We start from the raw sequence: 26,726 nt of genomic DNA on the forward strand, positions 1-26,726 counted from the left end.
AAGTTGGGCATGCACGTGTTGGTGTAGTGCAGGTTTCAAAGCTTTGAGTGAGTGGCTGGCTGGGAGTGCATTGTCAAGAAGAAAAAACAAAGCAAGCAAACAAAAAACGTCAGTGACCTCATTTCCCATTGTTTGTGTCTAGTGACATGGTACATCCTGGGGCAGAGAGGAGAGTGCAACCTGCTTCTGGGCAGCATGGCATGCCAGCCCTAAAAGCACTTGAGGAATTATATTGGCAATTTATTTGGCGATGATTACATTGCAGAGTAGTTCAGAGAGAGATTTCTGCCCTGTTTTCTTTGCTTCCTACCTCGGGACGGCAGCTCCTGATGCTGGTGCTTGGCGCTGCCTAACAGAGGCACAGAACAGCTCAGAGATTGTGGTTGGTTTCATAGCAGCTGGTTGTACCCCATGCAGCACTTAGGTTGTCTGTCTCAGTACTGTTTTGCTCTCTGCAGCTGTTCTGTCTCAGAACTCCTCCCACGTCTCTTGAGGGTTGGAGATTTTGTGGGATTTTGCTAGTCTGTTGAGTTGTGCTCCTGAGGTGGTGTGATGTGGTGAGAGAAATAAGGCTTTAACTGAGAGACACCTAATGGGGAAGTTTTCCAGTTGCTGCACACATCCTTGCCACATGCAAGTAGCCTATATCACCACCTTGCTAAGAGGGTTTGTGCTGGACCAGTCTCCATGTGACAAGGAAATAGGAAAAAACCCATAGGGAATTGGTGTCAGCTTCTGAAAGTGCAGATGATAATTGTTGTGTGACCAGAAGTCAGTGGGAGACAGAATAAGCTGTTCTGTGTGGAGTAGTGAGCAACCTCATCTGTACCCCACAAGGCATTTCAGGTAAATGTAGGAATGCAGTCTTGGCTTTCTTTGTGTACTTTTGTTTTTAGTTCTCCTGAATGAAAGTTTTGTTGTTTCTCTTAACCTCTGAAAACATTTATACAAGTTTTGATTTCTGTGTTTGCAAACTCTTCCCCTGAGAGCACCTGAGTAGCACTGCACAAATCTAGCACTCCAGAATTCTCTTTATACAACAATGCCAATAAATAGGAGATCTGAATTCACATTTTCCTGATCAGAGCCACTCTGCAGTATGAAGGAATAGAAGTAACACACTGATGATTTTTCTGTGATGATAATACGGAAAACAAACCTTGTTCTTTGGGAACTCTTCTGCTTTGGTATCCAAAAATGTATTGTTCAGTGTAAGGAAGGAGAATTGGACCATTCAGGTGTGTGAGCTGCCTGTAACGTTGGCTTGGTTGTTTCTTTCAGGTCAAAGCCACTGGACAGGAGCTCTTCCAGCAAGTCTGTGATTTAGTGAAGATTAAAGAGCCTCACTTCTTTGGCCTCAGCATTGTTAAAAGTAAGCAAACTCAATGCACGGAACAAATGACTTGGCAAACTGCCACAGACCTGCTTGTGTGTATTTACAGTGTGTGCATATATACACACTGGCCATGCCTGTGGGGAATTCGATTGTAATAAGGTCACAAAGTATGTAGATTATGCACAAGCTTCTCAGAGCTCTTTTGATCTTTGGTATGTGGGCAGACAAATTGGGAGAAGGGGGGCCCTTTTGTTCTCTTCCTTTGTTCTTATATTCTACCTATTTGTGGAGTTTTCTTTCTCCCCTACAGCTAACTTGCTCACCAACGTATTTGTCACTGTTTGACTTCAAAACTGCCAATAGTTGGACAGGAGGTGAATTTTAAAAGGAATTTGGGGCTGGAAATATTATGTTCTCAAGTCACATGCAAAGAATGCTGAAGAATGGGGAGAGGAAACTTGAATGGTTTGAGGGGACTGAATACGTGAGGAGTAAGAAAACTGTGTTTTGAAATATCATCTTAGAAATATAAAATGTCTTAGTACATGAATTGAAGTCTAGTCTGCTGGTCCTTGTCTTGGTGTTGACCAGGTGAAAGTGTAAGATGATGCCTTAAACTTCAAGGAGCAAACTGATAGGAGGTATTACATTTCTAGGACAGCATGCATCAACATCAACACCTCCCAGTCCCTTAGAAAACAGTAATGAATCCGTTGCCCAATTATTCTTCATTCCCATATTTCTAAAATGTGAACGGACTTCTCCCTCTAAAATTTTTCTCAAGTGTTTCACTACTTACTGCAGCATCTCTAGGTGCTATCTCAGTAAAACGAGAATAACTTTATGAATCTTGAGTGAGATTTTTGTTTGCTTATGAGTATGTGGGAGAAAGTTGTTTCTTAAGTTTTCTCATTTTCCTTTCTGCTCTTTCTCTAAAAACTTCTTCATTTTTTCCAAGCATAGCATTGAAGCTAAGATGGGAGTAAGCCGTTCAATCTCCTTAACGTTTGGAGAGTCTCCAGGACGTTCCATCAACATAACTAAACCAGTAGCTGAGACACATATCTGTGCATGTAAACCAGCACAGCTTTTTATTCTCCTTCCAGTGAGGAAGACCTGAATGGCTTTAGCCTTTTCAACAGATCAACTATGTTTCCATGAATCACCTCACCCTCCCTTCAGCATTTTGTAATGCCAGTTTTTGCCTCTTCTGCTTGTGGGGAGTCTCTTATGAAATTCAAGTTCTTGTCCTTCCCTGCAAGACAGGATAACTCAGTTCCCATTTTCTTTAAATTAGATGCTTTTCTCCTGCTTTCATTTTCCCCTCCTCATTGTATATTTCTTGTTCCATATTTTCTGAACTCTGCTTTTTCTTTCCTGGCCATCTTCTGTGTTTTCCTTCTCTCTGAGTGTAAAGGCTGTCCCTAAAGTACCTGTTTTGGCAATTTTTTTTTGTCCTTTGTTGTAAATACAGTATAAATACCCCAATTCAACTAGCTTAATAAAGCAGTGCTACTTAACAGCTCAAAATATTGCTATCAAAGCTATATTGCCTATAGCTTTTGACATAAACAATCTTTGCTTGCTTCACAAAAATGCTCTTCCTTTTTAGATAAGTTAATTCTTCACAGTGCTCTTAGGAAGATGACAAATAAGAGGATTGTAGAAGCCCAGTAGCCTGAATGGGACCTCTCTTTTTGTTTTGTTTTCCTCGCTGTTCTTCAGTCTTGCTTGCTATAGCTCAACTTCTGAAGCCACTTGGCTGAAGACTGTGTGTTCACTTTGGCACTTCCTCCGTACAGGCAAGTGTCAAGATGATAAGAACATAATATTTTTGTTATTTTCTTAAGAAACTGTCTGGATTTTGAGTGCCAGACAACAGGAGGGAAGGAAGCATCTGGAGTCATTTTCTCAGCACGAATGTCCAAATCCACTAGGAAAGCTGCAGCTCTCTCTTGAGACGGGGCAAACCTGGCCTGTGTGCTGCTGCTCTCTTCTGTTACCTGTCTTCAGTCTTTACTTGGAGCTGTAGCAAAAGACGTCTTTCATTTTCTGTTCCCAAACTTAATTTCCACACCCTTCCCTGTCCCAGCCAACAAATAAATCTGTTGCTGACAGCGATACCTAAGGTCTTGCTTCTTTGTAGACACAGTGCTCTCTATCTTAGGGCTTTAGGAAGTAGCTCTTGAGTCACCCTAGGTCAGTTTTTCAGGGAGTTTTGGTTTCATCTCCAGAAAGGGATGTAGCCTGTCTGGGTTGTGGGGAGGCCTGGGTAAGTTTTGCATTCTCCAGAGTTGTCATGTAGTGCCTTTGCCAGGCAGGGATTCAGTGTGCTTACTGCACTTAGTGAATGGATGGTCTAGGTGGGCTGGGTATCCAAAAAGTAGAGAGGAAGCTTCTGTGTTTCATAGCAGAGCATATCCCTCTTCTACATCACATTTTCACCTCCTGGTGCTGCAGCTCTAAAATGCTATCTTTAAGAAACAACTTCCCTTTCACAGATTTAGTGTATATTTATTTTTGACAGTCTGACGCTGCCACATGCAGAACAAGGTATTCTAATCCACCTGTATCCATTACCTTACTGTTAATTTGTCAACAAAACCCTGACTGTCAGCAGGGGCAAGAAAATGAAAATTATGGCTTTCTGCAGAACTGTAACCAATCACACTGGGTGGATTATCTGGATTAGGAGCCCATTTGACCTGCAGACATTGTACAGATACACTAATGCTCAGTTGGTCTCATAGTAAGTATGTGTGTGAGGGGGAGACATTGGGCTCCTTAATCATAAGCAGAAGTTTAATCACCATGTGTGGCAAAAATGAAAATAGCACCACTAAGCACTGTGCAAGCTGTAAACAATACTTGCTGTGAGATCTAAGCTCTAGGACTTGGATCGTGTCTTCCAGCATTCCTTGCTTAAAGGATAAGAGAATTTGGGGCTCTCCTTAATTTCCAACTGTTACAAATCCTGAGGACAAGCTTCAGGATTTAAGGCAACAGCAATGGTGAGAGTATGTGATTGTTCACTTCTGTTGCTCTTTTGCTTTTTTTTTTTTCTCCCGTCAAGACTGAAAGCACTTCAGACAACTGTAAAGGGGAATAAAAACCTTTGCATTTGTAGGAAGAAGTTTACCCCTTTGAAAATGATATTCAGAAGTACATGTTAATGCAAAGCAGCACCAACATGGAGCTTGGAATATGTTGCTATTCAAGTTTTGTCACAGGTCATCAAGCAGGCTATACCTTGTGTTCTACTGCTCCTTAAGTGCATTTTTTCTTGTAATTTGTTCTGTGAAAGACCCTGAAGCTCTTCCTGGCTCCATAGGCTTCAGCAGCTGGATCTTATATTGCAGCTCCTCCTGCAACGTCATTCTTATCTGGTGCCCTGCAAGAGTTTTCCCTCTTGTTATCAGAACATCTATCGAGCAGCACAGTTCAATCTTCTAAAGCAAAACTATTTGTCAGCAGACAAAAAGCAGCCAGGTCTCTTTTGTTGTTGTAATCCAAATCCCTATAATCCTAAATCTTGGGCTTCTCCTAGGATCAAACCTTGCTTGACTCAAGCAGATAGAAACTTTTGATTGGGAAGAAGCAAGCATTCACCTCTTGGATCCTGCCACTATGTCTTATGGTGTGCTCATACCAGTTTGTCAGGTTGGCTTTCTTACAAACCCTCTGCTTCAGCTCCCTTGCCTCAAGGCAAGGCCTCCTTCAGTCATTACAGTTCTGACTGCTCACTTTGCCAGACCCAGGGAAGAATAGCTTCCAGTCCTCCTTACTTGAGTGCTTAGCAGGGAGCTTGCTGGTTAACTATGTCAGGACCTCTGTGTCTACAGGTAATTCTTCTGCACTGGTGTAGCACTCCTTGGCCTGCACCTGTTGTCAGTTTCTCACACTTCACCATCAGTGCTCCATCTAGTAAGGTGCTCCCCTGGCTGAGGACTGCAAACAGTATGCTTTCTCCTGGATGAGGAATGCTGGGAATGGTTCTGCAGCTCCTCTTACACAGAAGAATCCTTTGCCAAAAGTCCAAAGCGTTTTGCCTGGGCATGCCTTGTTGCTAGCTTTAAGATGGGAACACAGAGTACCTGCAGTATGTTCTCACTGTCAGGAATGACTGGGCCATTATCTCAGCAGTTCCTGACAGCCAAACTATTTTGCACTTCTTAATGTTGCCTCCTTTTATTTTTCTGTCTCAGTTTGTTGTGAGGCCTCTTTGCTTTCCTTTTTCTTTCTTTCTCTCCGTATTTCTTTCTTTCTCCCTTTCTTTCTCTCCATCTGTCTCTCTGTCTGTCTTTCAGCTTTCCTAATACAAGCTTTTCCTGCTGTTCCTCTGTTCTGCTCCTGGCCTCTATTTTTTTTTGACTCTCAGGAAAGCAGTGGTGTTGTGATGAGGCTTTTTGCAGCATCTGCGTGAAAATAAGTGCTATAGCCAAGGACAGTTGTGTTTGCCCTCCTTTTAAAGCAGGAAATGCCTGCTGTGGGGAAGTTTGGCTTTGCACTAACTCAAATTTTATTTGAATCCTAATCTCCCTGACTGTCTAAATAGTTATAAAGTATACTTGACTCAACCAGGGGACTTAGCAGGACATTCTTGTCTGCCTAGTGGGTCTCAGCTCTCCCTCTTCCTATGACAAGTGTATGACCTGCCTCTGGCATTTCTCAGTGCTCTCAGCCCAGAATAGGCATATGAGGAGAACAGATTATTGGCATTCACCATTACTTAGTTATACTGCAAGGAACACAGCCTTCCTTTAAAAACAAAAATCAGAATGGGGGGACACTAGTCAAGGTAAAGTAAAGGCTTTTAGAGTAACAGTGAATCACAGTTCATTTGGCTGTGTTACAGTAGGAACTGTCTACTCCAATTTTTCCTGTAGTGTGAATAATGTGTCTTGTACATCCACATAATTCATTAGAACTGTAATTTTATTCCAACTGGAGATCTGGCCCATTTTTTTGCTTGCAACAGTTCATGTCCTATATTTGCTTAAGTACATTAAGCGTGCTGAGCTAATTTTTGCAGAGTAGGAGTATTTGAATGTTTGCATTTCTGGTGACTATTAATTTGAAGTGAGATTGTTACTGCACAGATTTTCCATTTAACTTGAGGGTACTTGCTGTAGTTTTGGAAATATATATAAGTTGCACTGCTGCAAACTTACTGACTGAACAGGAAGCTTTTAAAGGAAGCCAGTGTGAAGTATTTTTAAGCTCGCCACCAGTGCTGAGAGAGTGATGAGTGCAGTGTCAATGACTGCATGATTTGCATGTTGGCATACATGCATGCTTCCAGGCCAGCTCCTTTGGTTGTTGCCATTCATGCAAGGCCAGCAAAGCAAGGACACTTCATACATGCTGATTTTCCAGCCCTGGAAAGGTGACCATCTGTGCATTTTCATATGATACCTTACAGTGCTGCTGTGAGGCAATGCAAATCCATGTTCTCATTTCTGTTAGAGAGAAGCTTGTTTTCAAGCCAGAAACAGTTTCAGCATCAGACAGAGATCTCTTAAGTTTCACCACTAATCCAGTTTAAGGAAAAAACCCACAACCCATGTAGTGCTGGAGAGGGAAATGCCTCTTTGTTTTTGTAGAGGGAGGCTTACACCACAGGTTGACATTCCAGCAATATTAACTTCATTAAAGCAGGAATGCAGTGCAGCATTCTTGCAGTGAGGGAGGAGCGGGAGGATGCTGGGTTGAGGAGGAGCAGGACCACCAGGGAGAGCTTAGGGTGTCCTCCTCCTTCAGCTTGGTACCTTCTTGGGGTTTACATGCAAATCCCACTAGTGACCTGAAGTTCTCATGCCTAGTGTCTAGATCCTCCTGGGGCAACGTCTCTAACCTAAATAGTAAGACAGACAAGAAGGGACTGTGGGATATGGGTAACAAATAGCTGTACTATGGCAGAGCTGGCTAGGATTTTTGGCAGCCTTTTCAAGGCAGTGTTACTTGATCTTTATGGACTTAGAAGCATGGGTGGTTTGGGCCAACATACCTCTCCCAGCTGCCCTGTCATGGGCACTCCACAGATGGCTGTGCTGTGGAGTAGCTCATTGCTCCTTGAATACATGCTATAATGCCAACCTGTGCCATTTCTCCATTGGCAGTATTGTTGCTAGTGCAGGTTTTCATTTGGCTGTAAACTCCTTTTGGAAACAATTCACCTCTTTTCTTCCTCCTTTTTTCATTTGTCATCAGGAAGAAAATGCCAAAGCCTGGAATTCTGTGTGGCTGTTTTGGGTCAGGGGAGTGTTTGTGAAGTTTTTTCTTCCTTTTTTTTTTTCCCTATTTCCATGTTTCTTATGAACAAAGTCTTCAATTTGAGACTTACGTCACTTGTAGTAACACTTTTCGGGGCAAGATAATTCTTGACTGTTCAGGTGAATCTGCTCAGCTGGCATTTATACATCTCTTTTTATGAGACTTGAGAAGGCTTAAGAAAAAAAATCATTGTCTGAGTTGTTTGTATTTGATAACTGGTAAGAAGCCCTACAAAACACTGGCTTTGAAAGCAGCACAAAGCTGTTTCAAGATGATGAGCTGCTCAGACTGGCTCTTGTTCTTGCTCCATCTCACCCAGGTGGAGAACAAGCCTCAGTTCTTCGAGGTACATCAGGTTTTCCTTCCTTTCACCCATCTTTTTTGCTCTATGAAAGAAGTTAGGTGTGAGCAGGAGGCACCAAACTTTATAAAGAGAACATTTGGAGTTGATCTTCCTCACCATTTCATAGGATCCCATTCATCTGTAGAAGATTAAACCTGTCAAATACCTGACCCTGTCTACTTTTTTATGTCATTCTGGACCATGGTAAAACACGATGGTAAAGTGTGAGACTGGATAGGGCTTACATGCTTAATTGAAATTACCTCAGTACACTGATAGCATGGACATGTTTGTAAGCTATTTTCTTTCTGTAAGTGACTCCTTGACTCATAAAGGAAGGATTCAGCATTTGTGGCAGTTTAGGAAATTCTAGCTCAGCATCTGAGGCATAGCTGTTTCCTTCATACTGTCAGGAGCAGCACATGCTCTGTGTCCCACTGCCCTATCTTTTCCCTGCCTCTGTCTATTCCCTGGTCAGCTTTTGTTTTCAAGTGTATTGGTTGAAAACAACCAGTAATGTCATCTTAGTACTTCATGAATAAGAATTCCCACTTCTTTAACATTAAACAACTTTCTCTCTTGTCTTTCAGATAACGAATATGTTTTTATAGACCTGGAGCAGAAGCTTAGCAAATACTTCTCAAAGGAATGGAAGAAAGAAACTAGCAAAGTAAGACAGGTGTTTAATTTTGAAGACTACTGTTTTGGAAAGCCTGGTCCTGTTTGTTAAAATAGGATGACTATGGATGAGTTCCAGTAAAAAACAAAAAACGAACAAACAACGAAGCAAACACTTGATGATCATGAGGTTACTGTTAGCATCAGATGTGCATGACATGCCATGCAGAGCAGTGAGATGAATCTGACCAGCAAAGATTTGGAGCTTCCCCTAGTGGAAAAAAAAAGTGGCCTGTATAAACTTTAGAAGTGAGTGCCAAAGAAGGAAAGATGAGAATGAGCTAATAAGTTAAGAAGTTCTCCCCCCATCCCCCGCGCCTGTTTAAACAAGACTGTAAGTCTGAAGGGAAGGCTGTAGTAAAAACAACAGATATCTTTCTGGCTTTCTTCTAATAGACGTCTCAAATGTGAAGCAGACATTGATGTCTCCCTTTGGTCTGTGGCTGTAGGGAGCAGTGAATAACTAACCATTAGCCCTGCCAAACAGGAGGCAAAGACTTCATATTGGGCTGGTGCACCTCAGCCTCAGGCAGTAGAGCCTGGCTGAGCAGCTCCTGCAGCAGCGCGTGTGTCCTTGCTGTATGATGTGGTGTGGAGCAGAGATAAGTGGTTGATTCTAGGTGTGTGCTGGAAAGACTGCAACAGTGCAAGCATGGCACGCTGCCTGCTGCGTGCCTGATGCGTTGGGGAAGGTTGTGTTAAACTTGCTGTGCTCAGCACTAATGTGTACAGGGCGCTGCCAGGTGCTGAGCTAGGTAACTTTGAGCCAGGCATCCCCAGACTGTACTGTGGCTCTTCTGCCTATCTTATCCTCCCTCCTTCAAACTCTTCTACTCTCCCTAGGGTATTTTGCCATTCTACCTGTCTACATTTTTTATTATGCCTCATCTATTTGAGTCCTAGTGATAGTCAGATCCTCCCCAAAATTGCTGTAGGGCTAAATTTGGCAAATGAAAAGCAGTATAGGAAGCAAGCTTGAGGACAGCAGAGTGTTAAAAGAGGCTAAGAGAAATTTTGGATGTTGAATGTTATTTAACGTGTCTTCTGTCTCTGCTCTAGGGAACAGAGAAGTTCAGCCCTCCTTTTGTTGCATTCTTCAGAGTACAATACTATGTAGAAAATGGAAGGGTAATAAGGTAATTTCTTTTTTTGTGGTAATGATTGTGTGTTGTGTTTCTTTGTTAACATTTCTTTAAAAATTGTCTTGAGGAGGTTTTTTTTCTTGGTGGTTTTTAAATTATTTTTTGAGAAAGTACTTAGCAGATTTCCTCACCCAACCATGTTTATTTTCCCCGTCTCACACTCCTTATCCCTAGGTTCCTAGGATGATGGTGACCGCTTTCCCATCTGTGTTTAGAGAGCAGGTTGAATTAAAACAGTGTTGAAATGTGTTTAGCAGTCTTTCAGTTGCATCTTTTGGTTCTATGAAAGGCGTCAGATGAATATACCAAAACCAGCTATTTATGTTCTAGGGTGCATGCTAATAATTTTAGTTCAGGTTTTTGTATCTGTGCAGTGTATTCCTGGAAACAGACTTTCATAAATAGACAAAAGAAATGACTTCATAAGTTAGAGAATTTTGCATTTGAGTGCAATCCATTCACGTGGAATATAGGCTGCCCTCAAAACACAGCCACCCTCACTGCATGGTACAGAACAAAGGATGAGGTAGTTGGAAATGAACAACTGACAGAGTTGATTTGCATCAGCGCTGCTGGCGTGGCTGTGACCCCAGGGCAAGCCAAGAGCTGGGATCATTCCAGTAGATTAAAATCTTTACTTAATTTTTGGCATTTGTTCTCATCTTGAACAAAGACTTTTTTTTTTCCTCTGCCCCCTCCACCCCCTTGTTCTTTTTTTTTTTTTTTTTTTTTGGATGCAGGCGAGTCTTTCTTCTGGAGTCTGTTTGGCTATAAGGTGTTCTTTGTTTAGTTTTACTAAACTAAAGAGATTCAACAGAGTTCTCCCACCCCACATATCCCTTAGCATCACAAGTTTCTCTTGCACTGTATTTCTCATTTAACTGGAAGAGTTTGTGGAATAGTGCAGAGGTACTTATACACACGTGCTTTTACATGTAGACTGTAGTGTCCAGCACTTTATACATACGTGTCAGCCGCATGCTTCCCTTGAGCTCTTACAAAGTGCGTGTACGTTATCAGTGGTCCACATGCCTTATCAGACTATCCCTGTTTAGCAGCCTGAGGAAGAAGACCAAAACAAGCCCAGGGCTCCTGTGTCTTTTGATCTACCTTGCAGGGAATTAGCTGTTGAAAAGCACCTTGAGCCTAAGGCAAGGTGAAATGAAAAAGCAGTGCCAGGTTTAGAGGGGAAAGGAGGACAGGTGTGTAAGAAACAGGACTGGAATACAAGGGAGTTGATTCTCTTGACTGCTATAGGCTTTCCAGAATAACAGAAGTGCTTGATGCAGTCAGACTCCAAACAGGTGTGATAGGATTTTCCTTTCATCTACCCTCCGCCCTGCCTTCTTAGATCTCATGCTCCTCAAGATAGAGGCTATTCTTTCCCATGTTTATACAATACTTGTGTGAGAAGTCCTTCATCTTGGCTTGGGGTTTCCCACGTGCACTTAACTGTATCATGGCAGTATCACACGCATCTGGGATCCCTTTTCTCACAAGGAAGATAGGTTTGAGAGGCCCTAAATAAGCCTCACATTTCTTCTTTTCCTCATGTAAACCTGCCTTTGTGTCTTGCAGTGATAAGGTGGCAAGACAGCTCTACTACTGCCATCTCAAGGAGCAAGTACTTATGTCTCGGTGCAATCACAAAGAAGAAATCTACTTCCTGCTGGCTGCCTACAGCTTACAGGCAGACTTGGGAAACTACAGGGAGGAGGTCCATACCGGGAAATATTTTGAACCTCAGGCTTATTTCCCACAGTGGGTAAGTTTGAGGGAATCTTTCTGTCAGTACTGTGCATTCAGGAGGAGATATGTTATGCTGGTACCTAGTTGCAACCATACAGCTTCCACAGCTCACACCATGATGATTAGGCAGAGTGACAGTGTCACCCTGAATTTCCCTCAGGAGTTAACTGCCCTCTGTGTCTCTGCTGGCTGTAGGTGACAGTTCCTCTTGGGCTATATGGGGTGGGTAGTTGGGGTAGTTGTACTCTTCCTTAGTGAGGGAATGTGTTGGTGTCAAATGAATGATTCTGGCAGTGTGGCTTTTTTAAAAGTCTTCTATGGCTTAAAGGCTAGTGTGTTTGCAGTATTACGTAAGAAAAATCTGCACTGAAAACTACAGGGCCAAGTGTCATGTATAGTGTGCCCTTTGGTTCTGGCTCTGTAATGCTTACATCTGAGATATATAGACCCAGGCCCTATGGGTGGTACTGCTGTGAAGTGCCTCTGGTGCCTACTTTGTTATTTATCTGGGTCTGAATTTGCAGTAAGAGAAAAGGGAAGGGCCTGGAAATGGTTTTGTGTGTTGATTGCTAAGCATGTGTACTTTGGCTTGTGCCCTCCAAGATCTAACAGCTTAGAAGACCCAGAGTTGGCTTAACTGTTGAGCAAAGGTTTGAGGAAAAAAAGGACTGTCAGAGTTGACTTCCTGCAGGACGTTCTGCTCTTGTGGTCATGAAAACTGTTGTCAAAGTAGAAAAATAGAAAAAGAAGCTAGCTTTGTTATGGACACCTCTGTTGCTGATATCTGCATGAGCAGGATGTTTCCCAGGACTTGGACATACCCACCTCTGCAACCTGATTTAGATCTGTCCCCTGCTTTGGGGAGGTTTGAAGCAGGGGTTGTGGCAGGTAGGCAAGGCTAGTAGAATCTCCTTTATGCATGAGTCCCAGCCTGCCTTGTTGTGAAGAAGTGCTCTTTTCTCCTCGACAGTGGGCCTTCATCCTGCTACAGGGCAACTGACAGAGGACTGGAAAAATTGAGTCTGGTGCACCCAGTTTATGGGGCATTTAAGTCTTATCACAGACTATTTTTCATTTGGCAAACATTGAGAAGGCCAAGGCAAAGTCTGGCTCACCTATGCTGAGCTATGGCCCCAAGCAAGTATGTGGGTGATTTATCATCACAAAGAGCAAAATCTGGCAGTCATGGGGACGCCTCTCTCCCTGGCCCTGGGCTGCTATGGGGAGGTACCCCACCCATGTGCTCTCTTCCAACACGTGCTGAAGATCACTGTGGAAGATCATTTGGTCGATAGCTGCCTTAGCTCTCCTACTGTTGAGAAAAGCCAGGTGCCCCTGGGGTGAGCAGCCCAACTTTAAACTGTGGAGCTGGTACTTCTTTCTGCTGACACTGCACAGCTGATGGCATCAGTGTTGTTCTTCATGGAGCCCAGTCTTCATCATGGTAGGATTACTGATCTGACATGGCATGCAAGGGGAGAGCAGAGGTGTTAGTAAACAAAATAAACAATGGGCTTAATTTAAAAAGAAAATAGGAATTGAGTGATGGGGCCTGGTCTGCTTGTCTGAGGTAAGAACAGTTGGCTTCTGGAGAGTTGTTCACAGGTAACTGGTGGGATCTGGTTTTAAATGCCCTGAGTAGCAGGGGGTTTTGTGAAGCAAATTCAACCAATGCTCCTGTTACCTTTCGTGGTTGCTCGCAGCGTGGATGGTGCTAATTTGTCTGGGCTACCCTGCTTTCCATGGAGAGAGCATGTGTCCAAGTACAACAAGAAGTGGGCACTCACGGGGCAAGGATGAAAGGTCCAGTGCAGGTTTCTCTACTGCTTAGCAAAGCTGTATGCGGGAAAACCATTCCAAACAGAAAATAGCTTGAGATAGTGTTATCCTACCCTTTGAGGATGGAAATGCTAAATAAGCCTAATGTGTAGTTTCTGGTCTTAAAAAACAAAACAAAAAAAACCCAACAAAATAAACCCCACCCTGACCATAAAGCATTTTGGCAGTGTTTGGAGATGTTGCTGCTGATTATGTTGGCATGTAGAGCTGTATTTGTTATCTGCCCATAAGCATTTAGGGATGCCAAGATTTAGGAAAACTGATTCCAACACTTAAGAATGAAAAGGGCTGACACAAGCTCTGTAGTCTCAGTCTGTTATGATTTTGCCATCTTGGACCTGTATCATCTGGGCTGCTTTAAATGCTTATCCTGCGGGAGGTTAGAGAACATCTTCTTGGGAGAATGTATGAACCTTCTCCTCCTCCAATCTTTGCCTTCCTGTTGATCACAGCTGTCTCTTGTGGGCTGCACTGAAGAGTTGCTGACTTGTTTGTTTTCCTTCAGATAATTGCGAAGAGGGGGAGTGATTACATCTTGAAACATGCCCCAGAGATGCACCGAGAGCAGCAAGGCTTGAGTGCAAAGGAAGCTGTGCTGAAGTTCATTAAGGAGTCCTGCTTGTTGGAAGACGTGCCCGTCCACTTCTACAGGCTGCAGAAGGTTAAACAAAGAGCTTGTTTCAAACATCTTTCCCCTCTTTAATTGAGTGCACTGTTTCATTTTTTACTTTCTGTCTAATTGAGGGACTGCTGCCTCTGATTTCGGGATGCCAAACAAATTTCCAGGCTCTGAGGCCATCCCCACAAACCAACCAACCACTGCGGCTGGATGAGGAATTTTGTTCCTCATCCCAGAAACTGGCCACAGGAATGGCAAAGCTTAATTTTTGCATAGTCCCTTCCTGTCAGCAGACAAAGTCAGTGCCAAAGAAGTCACTGAGAAATGGATTTTGTTACAGTCCGTTGAAATGGTGACAGTCAGTGTTTATGCAAATGTCATGTAGTAATTGGAGGTGACACTGAATCATTCCAGCTTTCTTTCTTCACTCCAACCCTGTTAGAGTGCTTGATATTTTTTCAGCAATATGTAACTTTTGGATTCCTTTATCATTGCTTGTTCCTAAGTCATTGCCTTTCTACCCAAGCCTGCTTGAACAGGATTTGCTTCATTTTGATGTGCTAACAATGTAGGTCCAGAAATAGGACTGAAGAGCAGTTTTGTATTCCTCCTCAGTGAGTAAAACATGGTCATGCAGTTAGGAACTGCAGGGACTTCTATTCCAAATGGAGTTGCTCTACTTTGTCAAATTCATAGTTAAACTTCTTGGTTGTTTGTGCTGTCAGAATTCTGTCTGGAAGGTGCAGAAACACATGAAGAGCTTTGTATCTTCTGACGGAGATAAATTCCTGTTTGATCTCTAATCCACGAGCCATGAAGCTCCTGACTGAACACAGGGGTGCTGGGTGAAGGTGCTGGTGCACTGGCTACCCTGGAATTTCGAAAGCAGTCACTTCTGTCTTACCATTTCATTGTGGCTGCTATTGAGGTTGAAGACTCTGAAAGAAAGCCGACACAATGTTTTGTGTTTCAGCTCCATATTCCCACTGTAGACCAACAATGGTTAAAACTCTTTGTCTTTAGGAGGCATAAAACATTTCTTAATGACTTAATGAGTTCTGATTCTGTTGGATGTGGGTAGTGACAGAGAGGTAGAGGATGAGGTAAATGTGTTGGTGTAAGGTTTGTATCTTGACAAGCCACATGAGGAAGTCTTGGTGTAGTTTGAGCTCTGTGACACCAGAAATTCTTACCCAACAGTTTTCTTCCTCCCACTCCTCCTGGTAAGAAAAACATGTATTCCTCTCTAAATCTGCCATGCCAGGAGAGAGTCTGAGTTAAGCAGTTCTGGATAATTTTGAGGTTTTGGTCCTTAAGCAACGAAGCAAAGGAATCTCCTAATTACCAAACCAGTGTTTGTATTCAAGTATAGCATGAGGAAAAACAAGGCAGTTTTCCAGCTCAGCCTTATACACCTAAAAGCATCTGCTGTTGAGATAAAAAGGTCAGGAGAGAAAGCCCCTGTAACTTTGGGCATTGATTAGTTCCCTCCTGGCAAGCATGTGCCGAAGTCAAGTAAGTCCCAGGGTGGGAACAGCTGTGTAATGGCAAAGCGAGCGGACAGATGTCACTTCTGGTTTAGGCTCTCTGTCATCTTGAGAGTGAGAGCTGTGCATAGAATCAGAGTCATTAAGATTGGAAAAGATTTCTGAGATCATTTAGTCCTACTGCCCACTTACCATGTCCCTAAGAACTACATCTACCCTTTCCTTAAACACCACCAGAGATGCTGACTCCGCCACTCCCCTGTGCAGCCTGTTCACAATACCTAACTATTCCTTCTGAGAAGAAATACTTCCTAATATCTCCAGTCTGAAATGCTCACTCATACAGCAGACATAGAATGTAGTAAAGAGAGCTTTTTACAAATTGCTTCTGAGGACAGTAATTGTCCATGCTCTCAAATCACTTAAGCTGTAGGATTCCCTCTCCAGAGCAATTTAGGGTATCTGCTGCTGTTGAAAAGCTGGAAGCCTCAGTGTGAGGGGATTTGTAGGTGTTTCTGATCTCAGAATTTTTCAGGGATCAACAAGACAAGGTGCTTTTTAGAAGTAATAAAAAGCAAACGAGCTGATGGCATCTGCAGTATGAGCGGTCCTGCTACCTCTCTTGCAGTAGGTGCCAGAACAAGAGCACGGTCTTTGTAGATTAACCTTTGACTCCAGGCTCTTCTGTTCTTTCAGGATAAGAAGGAGGATCGCCCGACAGTTATCTTGGGCCTGACCCTTAGAGGAATGCACATCTATCAGGTAACAGACTGCCATGAAAGCCTTCTGGTGTAGCATTAACTCTGTCCAGCTCCCCTATCCTCCCCCCCACTTCTTCTCTGTCTCCCCTGTGAGCGCCAGGCTCCGCATATCTCGCGTTCTTGGTTGTTTGCAAATTCTTTGCACATCACTGACTCCACCCAGTACCTGCCAGTCCCTGTGTGATTGGGAGTTTGATGTGTTGCAGGAGGTGAACCACGTTCGTCAGCTCCTCTATGACTTCCCCTGGTCACACATCGGGAAGCTGGCGTTTCTGGTGAGTATGACGGAACAGCATCCATCTGGCAGTGGGCTGTCAGCCTGGGACCTGGCAAAGCCATTGGCCTCCCCAGATTGCCACGTCAGGTCTCCTTAATCGTACACACAAGGCTGGTCACCATCTCAGCCGTGCTGCTGAAAACACGCTCACTTTGCTGATATCTCTTTATGCAGGGGAAGAAATTTGAGATCCAGCCAGATGGTTTGCCCTCTGCACGGAAACTGGTTTACTACACAGGCTGCCCCTTCAGGTCACGGCACCTGCTGCAGCTCCTCAGCAACAGCCACCGGCTCTTTCTAAACATCCAGCCAGTTTTGAAGCAAATCCAAAAACTGGAAGAGGCTGAAGGTATGTGAGAGAAGAGCAGGTGGCTTTGGTAAGGGGAAGAGTACAGTACGTTAGACCCTGCTGTTGCTTCACAGTGGCTGCTCCCTGACTAATTAATGGTCTGTCTGTCTTACTGGGTAGACAGTGAGGAAGTAGACATGTTGGATTTGTTCCAAGTCTGTTACTGGAAAGTGTTTATGGTCTCTCTCTTGCTAGACTCTGATCAGAAAGCACTTGCACGAGAGCAGCAAAGGAAGAATGTCTTCCTTTTAAGAAAGAAGTCCTTGCTCCCTAGAATCATTCAAGGTCAGACTGGATGTGGCTTTGGGCAGCTTGATCTAGTGGAAGGTGTCATTGCCCATGGTAGAAAATTGGAATTAGATGATCTTTAAGGTTTCTCCCAGCCCAAATCATTCTCTGATTCTATGATCTCATTCTTAGCTGTTTCCACACATGGATTGTTTCTCAAAACAGACACCAATGTGCACTGTTTTAAAGACTGAGCACTTAGGTTAGGTAAGCGATTCCTGTTTTTTCACATTTCCTTCGTTCTGGAAGCCAGTATTTTCTGTATCATAACTGCCTCTAGCTGCCTGCCTGGCTGGGCATCCCACTCTTCATTGAGCAAGCAAAATACAAAGCTGTTTGTGCCTTTTTTTGTTCAGTAGCTGCAGTAATCATTGTCTCACCATCAGGCTGTGCCAGTCCCAGAACTCACCGATCATTTTTTCCACCTTTCCTTCTGTCTTCCTTAGAGAAGAAGCGTTACCGGGAGTCCTACATCAGTGACACACTGGACATGGACCTGGACCCATGTGATAAGAACTCACGTGGCAGTGGGAGCAGTGGAGGCAGCCGGAGAGATAACCGTCTCTCACGTCAGTCCACAGGGAGTCACGGCAGCTCGCACACATCAGGCATCGAGGCTGACTCGAGGCACCGTGTGTCAGTAGAGATGTCAGTGGATGAGCCCTTTGGTATTGACCGGGTGCACAGGAAAGAGAAATCCTGCAGCTCGACCATCAGCTACGGTAGCTCTGGCATTGACAGTGGCAGCAAAGGAAGGGCTGAAGATGACTCTCAGGATGATGGTAAAGAATTTGGAGATGTGGAGCAACTTCTAAGCCTGCTTCTGCATTCTGCAAGCAGAATAGGGAGAAAATTTGAAGCAGCTTGGAGCAGAAGTGTAATGCTAACACTTCTGCTACTCTTTTCCTCCTAGATATTGAGCTGGCAGTAGATGAGCCAGAGGAGGTGCCTGTAGATGAGCCTTTAGAGGGAAACCAGTTAGAGAAAGCCACTGTGGGAGAATCTGTTGAATCTCTTCCTCTAGATGCTGCTAGCTGCCAAGGTGAGATGGCTTTCTGCTACTGCACAGTGCATTTCTTTAGGCTGTAGCATCAGGAAGATGTTTGGGAAGCCAGATATAATCTGATAGATCTAAGAAAGCAGTATCTTCCTCCGTACAAAGTACCAGCACTAATCACTGTCCTACTGCAACTGTATTTGAAATCATCTCCTCTAGAGATTGAAAGCCAACAGTGCAGCATTGCTCTCCTCTGTGCTCCTCAAGGTCTCCCCTTTCCAAATTTAACAAGTTACTATATTTTTACTCAGTTAATAACAAAAAGCTAACTGATGTAAACCTTTTGTTGTGAAGGAAATTAGTTTAGAAGATTGTATAACACAAGACAACCATGGGCTAGCCACAGGAATTAATGTAAGCCATGAAACTTTACCTGTTATGGGAGAAGGCTAGACAGTAGGTTCAGGTGGGAGCTCTCTGGCTTTAAGACATTTAGCCTTCATAGCAAAGCATGGTTGGTGAACACAGGACATGGTGAAAACCTATTTTCTTGTGAGTTTTTAAACATTAGGTGCAAAAAAGGTGTCCTTTTGAGCAAAATCCCAGAGGGTGTTTAGTGATGTATGTTTATACTTATTAGATAGCACTGTTTAAATGTGTCTTGTGAGAACAATTTCCACTTTCTTCAGCCAGTGAAAAATCAAACCTGTAATGCTTCTTAATTTCCTCTTTTATCTCTGCAGCTATCAATCAAGAATCGCTGCCTGTGGTGCAAGTCACACTAATAAAGATGAGAGGTCAAAGTGTGGAGTCCCTTCAGCAGGTAGGCATGTGACAGGAATGTGTGTCGGACCAAAGTCTAGGGTAATGAATGCAGCTGTAAATCAGGTGAAATTGATAAGTCTGTATTTGACTGATTTAAATGGTGTAACCAGGAACAGCTGTTGGTCGGCAACTGCTGTCAGGAATGGGATGAGAGCAGTGTTTGAATCTAGAAAAGCGTAGAGAGCTTTGGAGCAACCAACACGGGAATCTTGCAAGTCAGCCATCATCTGCCTTAGGCTTCCAGACAGGAAATGGAATATAAACCACTTGCAAATTTTCAGTGCAGCAGCAGAGCCGAGACCATCCATGCAGATTGGATGTGAGTTGCAAACTTGATCATCTTCCTCTTCCTGAAGCCAGGAGGAGCTTGCATCAGAGCAAAACCAGATGTTCAAGCTCTAATTTGTGTGATTATCATTTGTGTGATTACAGTGTGTGTGCTAAAGGCTTTGTTGTCAACATTTTCTTTTCATCAAACCCTCGAGAAAAGGCAACTATATATGGTAAAATATGTTGTATCATAAGTTGCGCTGTGGAAAAAGCAAAAAGATGTCTTTTTAAGGCCAAGCAGTATCTCTTTTTGAAGCACAGCTGTATTTTACTTTAAACAACAACAAAAAAGCCTCTGCTTTTTTTTTTCTGGATCCAAATTAGCCTCACTTTTATCTGCTAAAAGAATTCTAAAAATCTAAAAACCCTTTTCCCTTTTACTTGCAGCATTTTTTCTGAACGAGGGCTCCAATCACTTAAGATTTATTTTCCTTTTCGTGCTTCTAACTAGCCACAGTCAAAAGTGATAAGGAATTTTCACTTATCAGCAAAGTACTCTGTTAAGTGCTATAGGAGATTAAGATAAAATCTTAGTTATTTTTCCAAAGCTGAACACTGCAGTACAAATCATAATGAGCTAGCGTCTCTATTTGTGTTGAATGACTTAAGAGCAAGGCAAGGAGCAAGTATCTTATTTAAAGTACCATTTTTACATTAATGCTTTTACCAACACACACTTGTGGTGTTAATTGATTGGGAGGCTTTTATAAGAATTTATGAGGACTTTTAAAGCAATTGAAGATACATCTCTTCCTCCTGACTGCTACTTGTACGTAGCAAATTCTGGGTTTCCTTAGTGTGTGGCTAGTTCTGAGAGCACAGCTGAGCCAACATAGTTTCCACACGGTGGTTTGCTGATTTGCATCCAGCGGGTGAGAGAAGTGCTACTGGGAGGCACTTTTCTGTGTTGGTAAAAGCTGGTTATCCATACAGAGCAAGAAAAACAATATGGGTAAGTTGGAAATGTCATAGACCATCAGTAATTCCTCCTTAGAGGCCACGTCACTACTGCTCCTATAGTTTGACAGCTGTTTCTGGGAGTTACTGCTGTTCTGTTGCTTGTTTTCATTTCCGAATAACGTTATGTAGAATAAAGCGTATTGCACTTAGTGAATTTCGGATGCCACAACCCCTTAGTTTGCATGGTTGCTTTCTGAATTTCCTTTCAGCTCCTGAGACTTTCATTAACTTCATCTCGGTGCGTTCAAGCAGTTGGAGTAATTTTTTAGTGTGTATATTGGTCAGGCTGACTGCACAGTTGTGCTAAGAAGTGTCACACTGTTCAGATGCTAACACCTGGCCAGTTTTTAGTCCATTGTACTGAACGCTGGGAACACAGTGCAGAGAGATCAGGATCTGGTGCAATGTGGCAGGGCAGCTGAATGTTCTTTTTATTTTCTCAGTGCTTCACAGCTTCATCAGAAGGCTGGTGGGGCTGTTTGAAGGAGTGGGAGAACAATTTGGAAAATCTGAAGCATGCATAGCTAGCATCTTTAAGCAGCCTGAGCTAATCGTTTTTATTCGTGTCCATCTTACTGAACTGGCAGGCCAAGTCGCCCAGGGGCAGGAGCTGCACAGACCAGCACAGCCAGAGTTTGGATGACATTCGCCTCTACAAACACCGGCATCCACCGCTGAGTGCCACGCTGTCGTCGGACACGTCCCATAGCTACACGTTTGGCTGCAGCCTGGAAGATAAACTGGCTATCTATGGCTGTGTTTATTCCACAGCGGACTGCAAAACCAAGTCTGCCCTTTATGGGAAGCGATCCATGAACTGCCTCTCCTTGGATCTTCTGGGAGAGGACCAGCTGCCGGAGGAGTTTGTGGTGTAAGGAGATTGGAGCTCTTCCATACCCAGGGAAACGGCTCATCATGGAAATATATACCTCATTAACACATGTGATGTCACTGGTTCTTGCAGGAGACTGAGCAGCTTTGTTACTCAGCTCCCCAATCAGTAAGTGGCATCGCTTCTGCAGACCTGTCTACAGGGCAAATCAACTGGAGCATAGCACTTAATGTTGGCATTGAAGTGTCTGCTGAGCAGAAAATGGAAGTGGCCTGCACCATTAGACCAAAAAAAACCCCACAAAACAGACCAAAATAGACCAAAATGGATACTAAGCTGGCGAAACAAACACTGTGTCTAAATGGATTTATCAAAAATAAATATAAGAGGTCCAGGTCAATTTAGTTTACTGCCTTTCTCTACTGGTCTGTATGTTGATGCTAGTATGCAAACAGTTGGGTTGTTTAGAGCTTGTGCAACACTGCCAACAGCTGTCAGGCCGGGATATACTCTGAGCGTATTTGGAGTTCTGTGTATGGTAAATGTGATTGGTAAATGTATCCTTACATCTTTGAGGGAGGTTATGGGGAAAAGATGCAACAAATGATCTGTCCGCTTCTGAGCATAGAGGACAATTTAAGAGCAGTAAATAACTGGCTTTTGAGGACAGGAGTGTGATCACATTCACAGGGAAATGGGCACCCCAAGGGCCAGCAGGCTGGCAGCAGCCTTCCTCCTGCACCCACCGCAGAGCTGGAGGGGACAGCTCTTACTGTGGTGGTGCACACTTTCCAGTGAGAAAGGTGGGGAGGTCTAGAGTCATGGCTCTGCCGAACCGTTGCTCCCCCACGCATACTGACGTACAACTGCTCATGGTTCTAGCAGTGCTTTCCTGGGGAAAAAAGTTCAAAATTCAAGAGATATCATTGTTTGGTGCCACGTGCTCACATCCGTGCATGTGTCTCAAAGATGATTGTAGTGCTATCTGCCTCAACCTAACAGGCTTACTGAAGCATGTACTACCAGGAAGCAGCTCTACATTTCCTTGGTATTTTTCAGCACCAGTGAAATGCTACAGTCCAGGTGTTGCTGATTCACAAGATGTACCAGTGCCTGACAGCAGTGCAATTGGCTCTTTCATGAGTAATTTTTGCCTTGTATGTACATGTCCCTTGTATTTATTCACAGCTGGTGGGGAAGGCAAGCTCTCTGAGTCTGACCATTGTTGTTCAGTGGCCTACACAGCTCCCTCCAGTACTGTAAGTTAAAAATACACGTGAAGGGGAGACTGGATATTTTTTGTTATGTGTAGACTGAGAATGAAATAATGAATACCTTACAAGCACTGTGAATAACTATTATGCAAGTTTTTGTATTCATAACGTTCCTGGTAGTAATAGATCTTTTTATGACTTTGTATTTAGAATGTCTTTCATTATTTTGGTTTGATGAGTTTGGTAGTGGGTAACACGTAAGCATTTATCAGTGGATGTTAGAAACTAGCTGCCAATATTTGTATATATTTGTAATATACTCACAATATAATCACTCTGTTTTAACGGTAAAAGTTCCTCCTTTCCATGAAAGGAATTTCTTGTTCAAAATAAAATATAAATAATTATATGTATACCTGCAATAAAGGATGGACAGCAAAAAAAAAAAGTCACTATTTTTTTTTTTCCACCTTCTGGATGCATTTGAGCTCGATAGGTTGTAGAAGTGAATTTGCTGCTAGATTTTAACCCGTGTGAGCTCAGCTTCATCTGGAAAACCATAAACACTGCAGGCGCTAGAATAATTCGTTTTCTTCCCTGCCAGTCCCAGCAGTGGGTTGCCAAAGGGGCCGCTCACATGCTGGGGACCCAGCCCAGCCAGCTGCAGTCAGCAGGAGCAGTAATGGGAGCTGAATGTAAGTAACCAGACAAAAGACGCATTAAGCTGCTCATGGCGGTTGGTCGTGAAAACAGAGCGTGTGGACAACTCCCAGGGGCGTAGAGAGATCCTGTCAGCAAGGCCTGGGGCTGCTTCTGAGGTCAGCACATATCCCTGAGAAGGGATGTGCTGTTGGAGAGCTCTGTGCTCTGAGTCACCTACCTGCCCGCCTGCTGTATGGCACTGAGAGAGGAAAGTGGTGCTTTTCTCGGGGCATAAAGATCTCTGAAGGAAGGTAAGAGCATAACTATTCCCATTTCTTTTCAAAGGAGCTCTCTAGCTGGAGTTCCTGCGCAGATTCTTCTCCTTCTCCTTTCCTCTGGCTGCGTTAACACCTAGAAAAACCCTAAAAAAAATAATAATAAATTCAAACTTATTTTTTAACGTATTTTGATAGCATAGCGTTACAGCTAGGCTTACAATTTTTCCTCCTCGTGTTTCACACTGCGGTCCAGCACCTACTGATGCTCTTCCCAAGGACAGAGGCTCATACAGCTTTGTGCGGGGGACGCACGAAGGAGAGTGCACGGCATCTGCTGCAGCTCCTTGCCCGCTAGCAGCACAGCTCCCCTTGGAGCAGGCGTGATATCTTCCTGCTCCCTTTATCCACGTTTTTCCTGGCAGCTTTTCTTCTCTGTGCCTCCCGGTCCGGAGTGGCGAGGCCGGGCCGCCCCCTCCCGGCCAACGCGGGGCGGGTAGCGGCAGTACCGGGCCTGGCCGCGGGGCGGCGCCCGAGGAGCGCGGTGGTGCATGCATTCAGCTGGCCACGTCCTGCGGCACCAGCTGAGCAGCAGGAACAGCTACGTGCAATTTTGCTTGATGTCTGCAAATAATAGAGGGCACAAAACTTTCAGTTTGCTTCAACGCAAACCGCTTTGAGACCCAAAGCGGAATTAGTGCTGAAAAATAGAGGGTGAGGGCTGGCACGCAAAAGGAGAGTCCTAGAGTCATTTTGCTGGTTTTATCCCATCCTCTCTTCCTGCAGCTCAATAGAGTAGGGCTGAAGCTCATGTGGGTGACTTCCCAAGGGTATTTCCAGGGTACTCTCTGAGCATTTGGACAAATCAATGCCTTTAAGGCTAAGAAGCTTTAAGGAAGGCCCTGTGACCAGGTCACATCCAGCCCTACATGTGGCTAGGGTGTGGGACTTGATGATCCTTGAGGTTCCTACCAACCCAAGTCATCCTATGCTCCCAGGCTGGTAAGGAGCATTAGGTTTCCTGGCGTCATTCCTGAGCAGCTCTCTCCACTGGTAGGCCAGGATCCTAGCAGCCTGAAGCCCAGGTGGGTGCCTTGATGCAGCTGGTAGTAGGGCCAGGTGGAGGGTGCTGCAGATGAGTGCAGTTATAGCTGAGGAAATCAGTTCTTCTTCTGAAGGGAGGAGGAGATTTCTGTGGATTTGCAAGGAGAGGAGTTACCAGTAGGATGTGGTGTGAGCTGTCTGGGAAAGAGGTAAGCATGAGGCTGATCTTGGGGTGGTGGAAGGGGATTTGTTTGTGCTTCAGTTTCTGTGAAGTGCTGTTTTCTGTAGAAGTTGTAGGCAGTTGCTGCAGTGGAGTGTGGAAGTTGTTTCTTCCTTTCATCGTGCCTGCAGTGGCCTACTCATGGAGCCACTGGCTCCTTGCTGGGGCACAGACGTGAAGGAATAACATGCAGGCAGCAGTATCGTAGGTGAGTGGCAGTAATGCAGTGATGCCTTGATGGGAGTTTGTGCCTCATCAGGAGGGACTGTGTTGTTAGGCTGCAGTTTATTGTACCTTTTGACATCCTTATTTTATCATTTCTTTGTGGCTTGCTGTGCATGGGGATCCCCTGGGAGAGTTGTGGGCCAGCAGCTAGGTGAAGGTGAGCCTTGGGATGTGGCTGTGGGGGCCTGCTATAAGGCCTCCTCTTGTCTTGTGACAGTGGCACTGTGTATGAAAGCATGCTGCTTTGCCTGGCTGTGTAAGTTGTCAGCATATCTGCCCCGAGTTCTCTCTCCTGGTTCAGGAGGCCAAGCTGATTCAGGTGTGGATGCAGCTCACTGTGGTCAGGCATTGCAGTCTCTTCCTGCCCCCTGAAACAAGGGAGGAAGCACAGTCTTCTGTCTTTTGAATCTTCAAAGCCTCTATTGTGGCTTCCCAAGCTTTTTATAGCAGTGGTTTGGCTTTTTTGTTCAGCTTTTGGTCATTGTTTAGAAGAGGAAAGAAATTTGGTTAAGTCCAGAGGAAAATGAGAGGGAATGGTTCTGCTTCTGGTGCTTGCCTTTAAGTGAAGCTGGGCACTGACTCAGCCTTGCTGGGATGGTAATTCTGTGTTACAGAAAAAGGGAGAGAGGGGACACGTGTTGCAGGAGGTACTTGTAAGCAGGAGGCTGGGGGAGATGGAAGAGCATGGGGCTGGAGCTCAACATGGCTGTAGCTCCTTGGGGAAATGACAGGAGGGTGCCTTAAATCTGCATCTGTGGGTGGGCAGAACTCCTGCATCTGGGGTTTGGTACCTAACAGCAGCATAGGTTTTCTTCCATTGTTTCTACTGGGGCCGATGCTAAATACTTGACCTTGTAGTTCTGCAGTTCTCTGTTGCCAAATGTGGGTCCTGGTGTTTGAGGTATTAGTGCTGATGTTTGAATGCCTTTGGTCGTTTCACCATACAAGCGTGTCAGAAATGTCTTGCTGAACCCGCTGTGTGAGTTGGGAGCATTGCATCAAGCTAGTCAAGTATCAAGTTTAGGACACATCTTCCAAATGCTGCATCTGATCCATCTCAATCTCTTGGTTGTGGAGGGGGAAAGGGATCATCCATTTTCGTGGAATCTTGGTCAAAAACTCAGGTAGAAAGGAGTTATAGCACAAAGCAAGGGGAGTGATCCTACAGCGTGTCAGAAGCTTGCCATCCAAGAGCTCAAGGAGGGATTGGCAGTGGAGCACAAAGATGGGTTATCAGCTCAAATTTTATCGTAGCTTCCCCCCCTCCCCGTGTAAACTAAATAAAAAGGTAAACATATTGCAAGATGAAACCTCGCTTTATAAAAAGAAAATAATAAGCTTCTGTGCAACAATTCCCCTCAGTCACGCCCTTCAATTAGCTCACCCTCTGCCCTCCTGTCTGTGGTCCGTGGTTTGCATTTCTGGCTGGCTGGGGCTGTCTTAATGGACTGCCCAAAAGCTGAGATGAGTCTGGGAGAGGCTGCGATGCGTTCAGTGCTCAGGGCTGTCTGCTCTTTATCAGCAGATATTGCTGCTCCCCCTGCAGGGGGGAAAGGGGCCATAAGCCCCTAGTTGTCCTCAGCAGGAGCTGCAATCTTTTCCTGGTAACCGCTTTGTTCTGCCTGTGCCCTCTGCAGTGGTCTGGAAAAGTGCTTCATCAAGTGGACTCAGTGGTGATGACTGTTTAATGACAAATTAAACATTTTTGTGAACCTTCCAGTACTAATCGTGGCTTCTCCAGCCTGGCTATAACCAAAAGCAGCCTCTCTTTGTGGTGTGGCTGCTGTCAAGGCATGAAGTGAAATGAAGTAAGTTAATCATAATCCAACTTCAGCATAGGTTGAGGTTTTGTTTCTGACTTGGCTGAATTCATTCGTAGGCCACAAGGAAGTTCAGTGGCTCATTGGCAGTCGCAGAGTGCTTTGAGCTGCCCTGCATATGTGGGCACCACGTAATGTCCTTGTGTGGGATGAATGGGTAGCAGCTGCTGTGCTCAGGCTCTTCACATGCTGCTGTCCCTG

At 44.4% G+C, this 26,726-nt stretch overlaps 1 protein-coding gene across 2 annotated transcripts in view; it reads left to right on the forward strand.

Moving 5' to 3' along the window:
• Positions 1-21,363, forward strand: part of FRMD1 (FERM domain containing 1) — a 32,295-nt gene extending 10,932 nt beyond the window's left edge. Inside the window, exons 3-14 of one of the 2 annotated variants that reach the window (XM_065730917.1) lie at positions 1,282-1,372; positions 8,543-8,622; positions 9,690-9,766; positions 11,351-11,537; positions 13,866-14,021; positions 16,163-16,228; positions 16,434-16,502; positions 16,679-16,853; positions 17,588-17,923; positions 18,055-18,183; positions 18,882-18,961; positions 20,841-21,363. In XM_065730917.1, the coding sequence (XP_065586989.1) occupies positions 1,282-1,372; positions 8,543-8,622; positions 9,690-9,766; positions 11,351-11,537; positions 13,866-14,021; positions 16,163-16,228; positions 16,434-16,502; positions 16,679-16,853; positions 17,588-17,923; positions 18,055-18,183; positions 18,882-18,961; positions 20,841-21,128 (1,734 nt within the window). In that variant the 3' untranslated portion in view covers positions 21,129-21,363. The remainder of the gene's footprint in view (positions 1-1,281; positions 1,373-8,542; positions 8,623-9,689; positions 9,767-11,350; positions 11,538-13,865; positions 14,022-16,162; positions 16,229-16,433; positions 16,503-16,678; positions 16,854-17,587; positions 17,924-18,054; positions 18,184-18,881; positions 18,962-20,840) is intronic. The other variant, XM_065730926.1, reaches the window with a different exon arrangement.
• The last annotated feature ends 5,363 nt before the right edge of the window (positions 21,364-26,726 follow it).

Source organism: Cyrtonyx montezumae, unplaced genomic scaffold, assembly GCF_038088225.1.
Source record: "Cyrtonyx montezumae isolate F1298 unplaced genomic scaffold, pur_monq_1.0 scaffold_0, whole genome shotgun sequence".
Taxonomy (NCBI): Eukaryota; Metazoa; Chordata; class Aves; order Galliformes; family Odontophoridae; genus Cyrtonyx; species Cyrtonyx montezumae.